The sequence below is a fragment of the Muscardinus avellanarius genome, assembly GCF_963383645.1.
Source record: "Muscardinus avellanarius genome assembly, chromosome: 3".
NCBI classification, from domain to species: domain Eukaryota; kingdom Metazoa; phylum Chordata; class Mammalia; order Rodentia; family Gliridae; genus Muscardinus; species Muscardinus avellanarius.
This window is the reverse complement of record NC_137788.1, coordinates 21,498,907-21,511,855: the sequence shown is the minus strand read 5'-3', so window position 1 is coordinate 21,511,855 and position 12,949 is coordinate 21,498,907. Positions and strand designations below refer to the sequence as shown.

Sequence of the window (12,949 nt, the reverse complement as noted above, 5' to 3'; positions counted from 1 at the left end):
ATTTGCGGGTCTGGGGATGGAACCCGGGGGCATTGGACCTCCGAGCTACGACCCCTACCCTATTTTTTTATTCTTTATTTTGAAACAGGGTCTCACTGAGTTGCAGAGGGCTTTACTAAGTAGCCGAGGCTGCCGGTGAACCGCGATGCTCCGGTCTCAGCCTCCCAAGCGCTGGGATTACCAGCATAAACCACCACGCCCGGCTGAAGGTGTTTTGTCACCACCCCCAACCTTCGCAAGTGAAGACCCTACGGCAAGTTTCACTCCAGAACCCAAAATGTTCACCCCTATTGGTTGCAACGCCTTTAGTTCAAGCTTCTCGAGATACGGGCGGGAAACCGAGGCCCAGGGGCCGAATGGGTGGTTCAGGTGCAGAGCCAGTGAGGGCCGCCGCCAGGTGAGCGGTGACTCAGAGGGCGGGCTGCTCTGTGGGCCCGGCCCGCCCGGTCCCGCCGCTCCGCGCCAGCCGAGCTCCGGGCCGGGCGGGTGGCGACTTGCCTGAGTGAAACCGGGAAGGCGCCGCCCTCGGCGCTCGGCGGGCGGCCGGACGGCCCCGTCACTCCGCGAGCGAGTCGCGGCTTCTGCCCTCCGGCCCGCCGAACCCTCGCGGCGCGCGCTCGGCCGCTCACTCCCCATTGGATAGGCGGGCCCGAGGGCGGGGCCCCAGGCAGCTCCTGCCCGTGATTGGACGGCTGGCACCCAGGCCCCGCCCCAGCCCTGCCGCGAGCGCGGACCCGGCGTGTTGCCGCCTGCCGAGTGCGGAGGCTGGGCTGGTCCACCCCGCCCTCGCGGGCCTTCCCTCCCAGCTCGCGCCCGCTTCCCGCCTGCCTGTTTCCTTTTGTTCTCGAGTCCGAACTCTGGGGGGCGTCCCCCTCTTAGACCTGGGCTTCGAACAGCCGCGGCAGACCGGGCTCTCAGCGCGCATCCCTCCGCGCGGAGCTGAAATTTAATAGGACTGTTCTCCCTCCACGTCCAGGCTGCTCGGCGCCGCTCACCGCGTGTCCCCGTCCTTACCGCGCTCCGACAGTGCGGTGGGGGCACCTCGGTGGCCTCTATCCCGTCGACCCTGCTTTCCTGCTCCCCTCAGCCCCAGATCTGAGCTTTTCAGCCTCCCGCCCTTGGCATCCACTCCCTGCCCCTCCGCAGAGCCGCGCCGCCTTTCTGCTCACCTGACCCTCCAGGGACAGGGCACCCCAGAAGGAGAGCCGAACCCCAGGCTTTCACCTGAGTCATCTGCTCCCAAAGTCACCTGCGGGTCACTAAGCCAGCCCTGAGGAGGTCAGGCCCTGGCTCTCAAGTCCAGAGTCAGTCCCGCTCCCAGCCCATGGCCAATAATTGGAAAAGACAGGAGGAGTGTCACAGGGGAACTTTATTGAAAGGTCACACCCAGCAGACATACTTTCCCTCTCATTTCCCTTTTGAACACACACGCGCGCGCGCGCACACACACACACACACACACACACACTTCCAACTTCTGCCACACGGATTCTTAGCCACAGGGTGGGACACTCCTCAATTCCTAAGGGGCAGGAGGGAGGCACAGGCTGGGAGGAAGTAGCCCAGTGAGTGGGGTCTGGAGGAAAGGGCGCTGCAAGCAGGGTGGGCGGGGTGACCAGTGGTTAAGAGCACCTGACACTGGCCCACAGAAGCCTCAGCTCTGCGGCTGTCCAAAGAGCCGCTGGGCGCTGGGGCAGGGCGTTCAGGAAGGGCCTGGGAAGGCGGGGCCTCCCACCCTAGTCCTCTGGAGGGCTGGGGACAGCAGCGGGCAGGGCCGGGCAGGTGGCGCAGGCAGGCTCAGCTCTGGGGCTCCTCGGGGGCCTCGCCGCCTTCTTCTCCGGTGTTGTCGGCTGTCCACAGCGTCAGGTTGTCTCGCAGCAGCTGCATGATGAGGGTGCTGTCTTTGTAGGAGTCCTCGCTGAGGGTGTGCAGGTCAGCCATGGCCTCGTCGAAAGTGGTCTTGGCCAGCGAGATGGCTTCCTCGGGGCTGTTGGCAATTTCGTAGTGGAAGACAGAAAAGTTCAGGGCCAGGCCCAGGCGGATGGGGTTGGTGGGCGGCATCTCCTTCTTGCTGATGTCCATGGCCTCCTGGTAGGCTGACCGGGCAGAATCGATGATGCGCTTCTTGTCGTCCCCGGTGGCCACCTCGGCCAGGTAGCGGTAGTAGTCACCCTTCATCTTCAGGTAGAAGACCCGGCTCTCAGCCTCCCCGGCCTCCTTGATCAGGTGGGAGTCCAGCAGGCCCAGCACGGTGTCGCACACGCCCCGGAGCTCAGTTTCCACCTTCTCCCGGTACTCTCGCACCTCAGGGCCCTTCTCTTCCGAGCCCTCCTCGTTGCTCTTCTGCTCGATGGAAGACAGGACCCTCCAAGCCGCCCTCTGGCCGCCCACCACGTTCTTGTAGGCCACCGAGAGCAGGTTCCGCTCTTCACAGGAGAGCTCCTCACCCTTTTCCACGGCGCCCTTCATGAAGGCTGCCATGTCCTCATAGCGTTCGGCCTGTTCTGCCAACTTGGCCTTCTGGATCAGACTGGCTCTCTCCATGGCTCTGGGGACAGACAGACGAGCGGCGGGCTAACTGGCTGCCTCGGACCAGTGCTGGACTCTGGGCCTCTCCTGCTCTCCGTCTGCCTTTTGGCTGGGTGGCCTGGCCTGGAGTAGGCTGGGGAGGAGCAGGGGCGGGACTGAGGCCCAGGACCTGCCTCCTTCTCTTCTCCCCACACCCTTTCCGGCTCTTCCTTAAAGGTAAAAGGGGTGAGTCATCGGGACAGTCAGCAGGAGAAATCGAGGTGTGGGCCCCAACTGCACAGGCACCTTTCCGTCCAGGCTGCCTCCTGCTGTTCAGGGCTGCATTGCAGGGGTGTCCAGGGATCCCCATATCAGATCCCCCTCGAGTGTCCCTCCAGGCAGAAGGACAGGCAGAGCCCAGCAGCCATGTGCAGGAGGATGGGGCTCCTAATCCGGATTCTGCCCAGTCCTACTTTTCTCCTTTGGTTCAGGTGAGATAATTCATGTTTCAGTAGGGTTGTACAGTTAGTTACCCAGGCACTTCCACACCCATGATCTCAGTGTGTGTGTGTGTGTGTGTGTGTGTTACTGGGAATTGAAGTCAGGGCCATTCTACACCTGAGTTACACCCCTGGTCCTATCTCAGCCTCCTAAATGCTGGGATTACAAGTGTGCACCACCATGCCCAAACCTATTTTTTATTCTTTATTTTGCAACAGGGTCTCAGTGCCAAGGCTGTCTGTGAACCTGCGATGCTCCTGTCTCAGCCTCCCAAGTACTGGGATTACAAGCATGATCCACCATGCCCAGCTTTTTTTTTTTTTTTTAATTTTGAAACAGGATCTTACTAAGTTGCTGAGGGTCTGGCTAAATTGCTGAGGCCGGTCTCAGCCTCCTAGGTACTTGGATTATACCATGCCTAACTCTATGACCTAGTTCAGACCCCGTGACTGTGTGGTCTGCAGGGCTATAGAGGCGGGACGCTAATTCTCAGGGAGGGTGAGCTTTGTTCAGGTTCACAGGGCTGTCTGCCACCCAAAACGCATCCTTCTGCGCCCTACTTCCTCTGGTTTTTCTCTCATGGAGGCATTGACCTGAGCCTCTCCCTGGAAGTGAGGCCCAGCCTCCTTCCTGAGGCTACCGGAGACAGCCCCAGCCGCTGGTCCTCAGCCCCTCAAGGTCCCCTCCATGCTCCCAGGGTGCATGGTGGCAGCTCTCAGGAGGCCACTTAACCAGGTGTTTAACAAGTGGCCCCTGACGCTCCCGCCCAGCCTTTGTAATTAGTCACCCAGGAGGCCTGTTGCACACCTTCCCCATCACAGCACAATTTTCCCTTTCATGTCTGTGGCCTGTTGCCACTTGTCTGAGGACTTACCCTCTGCTTCTCCTGGCCACGTCACCTGCCCTTCCAAGCCACCTGCCGTGATGTAGCAGTGGGGCTCATGGCGGGTGGGGGCCCCGCTCCTTGGCTGCCCCACTTTCCTGCCTGACTCAGACTGCCTTCTCTCAGAGGCTGGGAAACGGGCCACCCGGGTGCTCAGTCCAGTTTGGTCCCCCAGGGGGGACGCCAGCAACCTGGGAAGAGACAGGGCTGAAGAGAAGGAGGTGGCAGTGACACATACCATTTTGTTTTATGGGCAGCAGTTCCAGCTGAGTGATGGCTCCCCAGCCTGTCTTCCACAAGTTTCCCTGACTCTTCTTTTGGCAAGCCCCGCCCCCCTTCTAAACCCTTTTAGAAGCTGGGTGTGGAGGTACAGGCCTGTAATCCTAGTACTTGGGAGGCTGATACAGGAGGATCGCGGTTCAAAACCAGCCACAGCAACTGAGTGAGGCTCTGAGCAACTTAGTGAGATCTGTTTCAAAAAAAAAAAAAAACAAAAGCCAGGACAACAAAAAATAATAAATTAAAGTAGAGCTAGGGATATAAATCAGAGGTACAATATCCCTGGATTCAATTCCTAGTTCTAATAATAAATAATAATAATAAATCCTGTTCGAATAGCAAAATTATGGAACCAGCCGAGGTGTCCATCAACAGATGAATAGATTACAAAATTATGGAAAATCCACACAGTGGAATTCTACTCAGCAATAAAGAACAAAATTATGTCATTTGCTGGAAAACGGAAGGACCTAGAGAACACTGAGATCGTTAAGTGAGAGGAGACAGTCACAGCAAGTGAAGGGTCATATGTTTCCTCCCATATGTGGAAGCTAGAGCATAACTGGAATCCCAGAGGGACTACAGATAACGGAGAAGCCTCAGTGGAGCCGGGGAGAAGGTCCAGGGGAAGGGAGGGGGTAGTGAGGACGGATGAAGGACTCACTACCGTCAGCTTTATGTGCCACTAGTGTACGTGTGAATGCCAGTCGACTGGGGGCTCCAAGCGCTGTGCCTGTGAGCCACGTCATGATCATGTGACACTGTGATGCACCAGTGAAAACATTTTATTTTATTTATTTATTCATTTTGTTGCGGGTCTGGGGATGAAACCCAGGGGCATTCAACCTCCGAGCTACATCCCCTGCCCTATTTTTTATTCTTTATTTGGAAACAGGGTCTCACTAAGTTGCTGAGAGCCTCACTAACTAGCTGAGGCTGTCCGCAAACCGTGATTCTCTGGTCTCAGCCTACTGAATGCTAGGATCACAAGTGTACGCCACCACGCCCGGCTTTCTTCTTTCTTCTTCTCCTTCTTCTTCTTTCTTTTTTTGCGGTACTGGGGATGATGGAACCCAGCGGCATTCTACCTCTGAACTACACCCCTTGCCCTATTTTTTTATTCATTTTGAAACCAATCTCACTGAGTCGCAAAGTAGCTGAGGCTGTCCTTGAACCACGATCCTCCTGTCTCAGCCTCCCAAATGCTGGGATTATAAGCATGCACCACCACACCCAGCTCTTTTTAATTTTAATTTTATTTTTTTATTTTTTGCGGTACTGGGGTGGAACCCAGAGACATTCTACCTCTGAGCTATACCCCAAGCCCTATATTTTATTCTTTATTTTGAAACAGGGTCTCACTAAGTAGCTGAGGCTGTCAGTGAACCCGGATTCTCCTGTGTCTGCCTCCCAAATACTGGGATTACAAACATGTGCCACTAAACCTGGCTCTCTTTATTTTATTTATTTATTTATTATTTATTTATTTTATTTTATTTTGCAGGTCTGGGGATGAAACCACCCAGGGGCATTCAACCTCCAAGCTACACCCTGCCCTATTTTTTTTTTTTTTTTTTTGGTGGTATTGGTGGTGGAACCCAGGGGCTTTCTACCTCTGAGCTATACTCCAAGACCTATTTTATATTTAATTTGGAAACAGGGTCTCACTAAATTGCCAACAGCCTCACTAAATAGCTGAGGCTGGCTTCGAACCTGTGCGATCCTCCTGTCTCAGCCTCCCAAGCACAGGGATTACAGACAGCACCACCACGCCCCTGCCCTATTTAATTTTTATTTTGAAACAGGGTCTCACTAAGTTGCAGAGGACCTCGCTAAGTAGCTGAGGCTATGTGTGAACCGCAATCTTCTGGTCACAGCCTCCCAGATGCTGGGATTACAAGTGTGTGCCACCATGCCTGGCTTCCGGCTTGCTTCTTTTTCTTTTCTTATTTTGGTGGTACTGTGGTTCCTGGAAACCCTTCTACCTCCGGGATACACTCCCAGACCTATTTTTATACTTTTTAAAATTTGGAAACAGGGTCTCTTAAGACAGCGCGGCTGGCTTTGAACCTGCGAGATCCTCCTGTCTTCGCATCCCAAGCGCGGGGATTACAAGTGTGCGCCACCACGCCCGGCTCTTCTTATTTTTGAAACAGGGTCTCACTGAGTTGCAGAAGAACTTACTAAGTAGGTGAGGCTGTTCACATACTGTGATCCTTAGGTCCTTGTCATCCCAAATGCTGGGATTATAAGTGTGTGCCACTATGCCCGGCTTAAAATATTTATTTTTTAAAAAAGGCCCCAAGCCGGGCGTGGTGGCGCACGCTTGTAATCCCCGCGCTTGGGAGGCAGAGACAGGAGGATCGCGCAGGTTCGAAGCCAGCCGCGCGCGCTGGCTTAGGAGACCCTGTTTCCAAATATAAAATGTAAAAAGAGGTCTGGGAGTGTAGCCCGGAGGTAGAAGGGCTTCCAGGAACCTCAGTACCACCAAATAAATAAATAAATAAATAAATAAATAAATAAATAAATAAATAAATAAATAAAATAAATAAAAAAGGTCCCAAGCCAGGTGTGGTGGCTCATGCTTGTAATCCCAGCATTTGGGAGATGGAGACAGGAGGACTGCACAGGTTTGAAGCCAGCCTCAGCTACTTAGTGAGGCCCTTTGCAACTCAGTGAGACCCTGTTTCAAAATAAAGAATAAAAAATAAGGCTGGGAGCTGGGCGTGGTGGCGCACGCTTGTAATCCCCGCGCTTTGGAGGCTGAGACAGGAGGATCGCACAGGTTCAAAGCCAGCCTCAGCTACTTAGTGAGGCTCTTAGCAACTTAGTGAGGCCCTGTTTCCAAATAAAATAGAAAATAGGTCTGGGAGTATAGCCCGGAGGTAGAAAGCCTCTGGGTTCCACCCCCAGTACCACCAAAAAAATAATAATAATAAATAGGGCTGGGGGTGTTGCTCGAAGGTGGAATGCCCCTCAGTTCCATCCTAGTACCACAAAAAAATAAAAAATAAATAAGAAAGAGGCCCTATTGTCAGGCGCGGTGGTACATGCTTGTAATTCCAGCATTCAGGAGGCTAAGACCAGCGGATGGTGGTTGTGGACATCCTCAGATACTTAGTGAGGCCCTTAGCAACTCAGTGAGACCCTGTTTCAAAATAAAGAATAAAAAATAAGGATGGACCCAGGTGTGGTGGCACACGCTTGTAATCCCAGCATTCAGGAGGCTGAGACTGGAGGATCGTGGTTCACAGACAGCCTCAGCTACTTAGTGAGGCCCTCCACAACTTAGTGAGACCCTGTTTCAAAATAAAGAATAAAAAACAGGGCAGGGGGTGTAGCTCGGAGGTAAAATGCCCCTGGGTTCCATTCTCAGACCCACAAAAAAAAAAAAAAAAGAAAAATAGGCTGGGGTGTAGCTTGGAGTTAGAATACCCCTGGGTTCCATCAGGGTGTAGCTTAGAGGTAGAATACCCCAGGGTTCCATCCTCAGTACCAAAAAAAAAAAAAAAAAGCCCTACCAGAGATCTTTATGGTGGAGAGCTCTCTGTTGGCACCTTCTTGTCCTTTTCCCATCTTCAAGTTTCATCAAATTTCACTTGAGAGTGTTGTCAGTGAGCCTGTGAAGGTGGCTTTCCGTGTGTCTACCCCACGCTAGCAAGAGCTCAGAGGGGCTCAGGGCCCCGCCTCTCTCTGGGTACCCACCTCGCCCTCCTAGAGGCCAGACCCACTCAGGGCTAATGCCGAGCCCTGCCTCCGTTCCACAAAGAGAAGTAGGGATGCGTGTGGGCTGATAATAGGGATTTTTAAGGAAATAGAAAGGATTTTAGGCCTCACATCCTGAAGGCTTGGCTCAAATTGGAGTACTGAAACAAAATAAGAGAAAGGAACCACACTAAAATATCACTTTGGCCAGGAGTGGTGGCACACACCATAATCTCAGTATTTGGGAGGCCGAAACAGGAGGATTACAGGTTCAAGGACGGCCTCAGCAATTTAGTGAAGCCCTCAGCAACTTAGACCCTATTCCCAAATAAAAATAAAATAAAATAGTGCTGGGGATGTAGCTTGCCCCTGGGTTCAATTTCCAGCGGGAAGGAAGGAAGGAAAGGAGTCAGCTTATTATAGGGGTGCCTTTAGGTAGAGACTCCAAGACTATCTACCCAGCCCTATTTTTTATTCTTTTTTTCTTTTTGCGGTATTAGGGATGGAACCCAGGGCTATTTTACCTTTGAGCTCTACCCCCAGTCCTATTTTTATTCTTTCTTTATTTTTATTTATTTATTTTTTTTTGTAGTACTGGGGATGGAATCCAGGGGCCTTCTACCTCTGGGCTACACTCCCAAACCTATTTTTTTAAATATATTTTTTATTTGGAAACAGGGTCTCTTAAGCCAGCTACGGCTGGCTTCAAACCTGTACAATCCTCCTGTCTCAGCCTCCCAAGCGGGGGGATACCCCACCACGCCCGGCACCAGCCCTATTTTTTAATCTTTATTTTGAAACAGGGCCTCACTAAGTAGCTAAGGGCCTCACTAAGTAGCAAAGGCTGTCTGTGAACTGCGATCCTCCTGTTTTGAGCCTCCTGAAGGCTGGGATTATAAACATGTACCACGATGCCTGGCCAAATGGCAACTTTTTTTTTTTTTTCAGTACTGAGGATGAAACCCAGGGGCATTCTACCTCTGAGCTACACCCCCACCCCTATTTTTTATTCTTTATTTTGAAACAGGGTCTCACTGAATTCCAAAAGGCCTCACTAAGTAGCTGAGGCTGTCCACGAACTGTGATCTTCCTGTCCCAGCCTCCCGAATGCTGGGATTATAAGCATGTGTCACCACACCTGGGTTTACTTGGTTGAATTTCAGTTCCTGTAGGTATAAAATGATGGTAAGACGGTTTAAATTAGTTAATGGAAAACACCTTGAGTGGATGGTAACTATTACTGTGTGAAAATATCCAACCAACTCTATGACTGTAAGTATATATGCATAAAGCACTGACAGAGAGCTGGGTTCTATGAAATGAGGAAGTACCAAAAAACAGACTTTAACCAGGCGTGGTGGCGCACGCTTGTAATCCCAGCATTTGGGAGGCTGAGACCGGAGGATCCAGGTTCTCGGCCAGCCTCAACTACTTAGTGAGAGGCCTTTGCAACTCAGTGAGACCCTGTTTCAAAGTAAGGAATAAGTCAGCTGGGCGTGGTGGCGCACACTTGTAATCCCCACGCTTGGGAGGCCGAGACAGGAGGATCATGCTGGTTCGAAGACAGCCTCGCTGGCTTAAGAGACCCTGTTTCCAAATTTTAAAAAGTATAAAAATAGGTCTGGGAGTATAGCCCGGAGGTAGAAGGGTTTCCAGGAACCCCAGTACCACCAAAAAAAAAAAAAAAAAAAAGGAATAAATGGCGTGGTACGCACACATGTAATCCCAGTGCTTGGGAGGCTGAGACAAGAGGATCGCACAGGTTTGAAGCCAACTTCAGCTACTTAGTGAGGCTCTCAGAAACTTAGTGAGACCCTGTTTACAAATAAAGTATAAAAATAGGTCTGGGAGTATAGCCAGGAGGTAGAAAAGCCCCTGGGTCCCACCCCCAGTACCACCAAAAAAAAAAAAAGAGGAATGAAAACGGGCTGGAGGTGTAGCTTGGAGGTAGTATGCCCCTGGGTTCAATCCCCAGTACCGAAAAAAAAAAAAAAAAAAAAAATCAGACTTTATCTGAACACTAGAGCCTGCCCCGCTGTCTCCAGACAGATGAAAGATCAGATGCGCCCGGCCCGGGCCCTGACTCCTCCCTCCACCTGGACAGTTCTGTCTCCGAGGCCTTTGGCTAAGGATCCTTCTCTGCACTACTCATCCAGTTCCAGCTTCCCCCGGCGCCCGGGGAGGAGCCTGGCAGGCCGGGCCTTGGAGCGTCCCCGGGGTGGCTCACCCAAGTGAAGGAGAGTGAGCCCCCCACTCCTCTGTGGAAGCCAGGCTGCCTGACACCTCCTGCCCGCTCTGGCCTGTTGCTCCTGACTCAGTTCCTGTCTCAGTTCCCTCCCTTTTGCCTTCAGGCCTCCATTCCAAGTCCAGGAACCAGGCAGGCAGGAGGCAGCAGGCCCTGGCGGGGCACAGAGCTCCACATCACAGCCTGAGTCACAGGACGGGAGCTGGGGCCACAGCCCACAGGGGCTCCCTCTCCCTGCCTGCCTTCATCTACGGCAGGCTCCTGGCCGCTGGGCCCTCACCCACAGCCCCTCCCTGGCTGGTAGTACAGGCCTCAAAGGCCCTGCACCCAGCTGCTATCTACCACCAGTGAGAACAGCGACTGGGCTCTCTGGTTGTAGCAGGAGGGACGCTGGTTAGAAAGAACTTCCTAGTGATTTTCTCAGTCTTTGTAATAATCAAATGAAACAGGTGATCAGAGGAGGCTCTAGCACCACCTCCTTCTGATTAGTTGGGAATAAGAGTCCAGTTATGAAAGCCGGGCGTGGTGGCACAAGCTTGTAATCCCAGTACATGGGAAGCTGAGATAGGAGGATCGGGTTCTTGGCCAGCCTCAGCTACTTAGTGAGGCCCTGCGCAACTTAGACTGTTTAAAAATAAAGAATAAAAAATTGGACTGGAGGTATAACTTGGAGGTAGAATGCCCCTGGGTTCAATGCTCAGCACCACCAAAAAAAAAAAAAAGAGCCCATGAGCCGGGCGTGATGGCGCACGCTTGTAATCCCAGCGCTTGGTGGGTGGAGGCAGGAGGATCGCGCAGGTTCGAAGCCAGCCTCAGCTACTTAGTAAGGCTCTCAGCAACTTAGTGAGACCCTGTTTCCAAATAAAATATAAAATGGGTCTGGGAGTATAGCCCGGAGGTAGAAAGCCTCTGGGTTCCACCCCCAGTACCACCCAAAAAAAAAAAAAAAAAAGAGTCCAGTTATGTAGATACGACATTACTGTGTGTGTGCGTGTGTGCGCGCGATATGTGTTACTGGGAATCAGATCCAGGGGCATTCTACCTCCAAGCTACACCTGCAGTTCTATTTAATTTCTTAACTTGAAGCAAGATCTCACTAAGTTACAGAAGGCCTCACTAGGGAGCTGAGGCTGGCTGTAAACCTGTGATCCTCCCCTCTCAGCCTCCCAAGTCCTGAGATTCCTAGTGTGCACCTCCATACCCAGCTGCTAGATTACTTTTAGGTGATTCAGCTGTTCTGAGTCTCCTTCTCCTCAAGACACTGCTATTCAGAGTATCCCACATCTCCAGCCTGGCTAAGGAGATAGTGTGGAATTTATGGGAAGAGAAGGAATGAGGTCAGGGTGTTTGGCCAGCACTCCACCTCTACTTTGAGGCCCTGGGCAGGTCCTTTCCTGCCCCTGGGCTTTGGTTTCCCCAGGATAAACAGGCTGATCCACCTCATCTGGAAGCCCCTGCCAGGTGCAGGCTCCTCTGACCCCATCCTCCTGAGCTGCTTGTACTTACTCCTGGGATATGCAAATGAACAGAATTTGGGGCCGAGGGGGTGGTGAGTCGGCCCAGGCCACCCTCCCCCCCATGCCATTTTGGCATGGGGCTGTAACTATTTTCTGTATTTCTATCTTTTTAATAAACTTCTTTAAATCTTCAAAAAAAAAAATAATAATTTGGGGCCGAAAGCCAGGCGTGGTGGCACACGCCTGTAATCCCAGCATTCGAGAGGCTGAGACAGGAATATCGTGGTTAGTGGACAGCCTCAGCTACTTAGTGATGCCCTCCTCAACTTAGTGAGACCCTGTTTCAAAATAAAAATTAGGAGCCAAGGATAGTGGCACATGCTTGTAATCCTAGCATTCGGGAGGCTGAGACTGGAGGATCGCGATTCGCAGACAGCCTCAGCTACTTAGTGAGGCCCTCCACAACTTAGTGAGATCCTGTTTCAAACATAAAGAATAAAAAATAGGGTAGAGGGTGTAGCTCAGAGGTCAAATGCCCCTGTGTTCCATCCCTAAACCCCCACACACAAAAAAAATTAGGGAGTCAGGCTTGGTGGCGCACACTTGTAGTTCCAGCATTGGGAGGCTGAGACAGAAGGATCATGGTTCAAGGACAGCCTTAGCTACTTAGTGAGACCCTGTTTCAAAATAAATAATAATAAAAAAAATAAGGCTGGGGGTGCAGCTCAGAGGTAGAGTGTCCCTGGGTTCCAATCCCTAGTACTGCAAAAAAAAAAAAAGATAAAGAAAAAATATATATCTATAGATTAAGGGTCTTAAGATGTTGCCTAGAAGTAGAATGCCCTGGCTTCAATCCCTAGTGCAAAAAATAAATAAATAAAAAAGAATTTGAGGCTTCAGGGCCTATACAGTGTGGCCCTTTGTGTTTTCCTGGGGGGTGGCAGCTGGGCTGGGCTGGGCTGGGCTCAGCTCAGGGGTGTGAGAGCCCCACTGGTATGAACAATGCCTCCTGCTCAGCGGGGCTGGGCCTCCAGAGCTCAGAGGCCAGCTGAGGCCCGAGGGCCTCTGGACTGCAATGAGGACTTCTGGGGGCAGAGCAGAGGCTGCTGGCTGCTTCACCTCTGTCCTTCCTGTGTCTCCTTCCTTCCTTCCTTTCACTGGGTGTGAACCCAGGGGCATTCCACCTCTGAGCTATACCCCAGAGGCATTCTACTTCCAAGTTATACCCCAGCTTGATTTTTTTTTTTTTTTCCTGATACTGGGGATTGAACCCAGGGCATTCTACCTCTGATCTATACTCCTAGCCCTATTTTTATTCTTTATTTTGAAATAAGGTCTCACTAAGTTGCAAAGGGCCTAAATTACTGAGGC

The 12,949-nt window shown here is 51.9% G+C and overlaps 1 protein-coding gene across 1 annotated transcript; it reads right to left on the bottom strand.

Annotated features, from left to right (window-relative positions):
- Positions 1-1,797: 1,797 nt before the first annotated feature.
- Positions 1,798-2,544, bottom strand: SFN (stratifin; the record flags this gene model as incomplete). Its single annotated transcript, XM_080692903.1, has 1 exon — positions 1,798-2,544. The coding sequence occupies one exon, from the start codon at positions 2,542-2,544 to the stop codon at positions 1,798-1,800; it is 747 nt and encodes a 248-aa protein (XP_080549029.1).
- Positions 2,545-12,949: the final 10,405 nt, after the last annotated feature.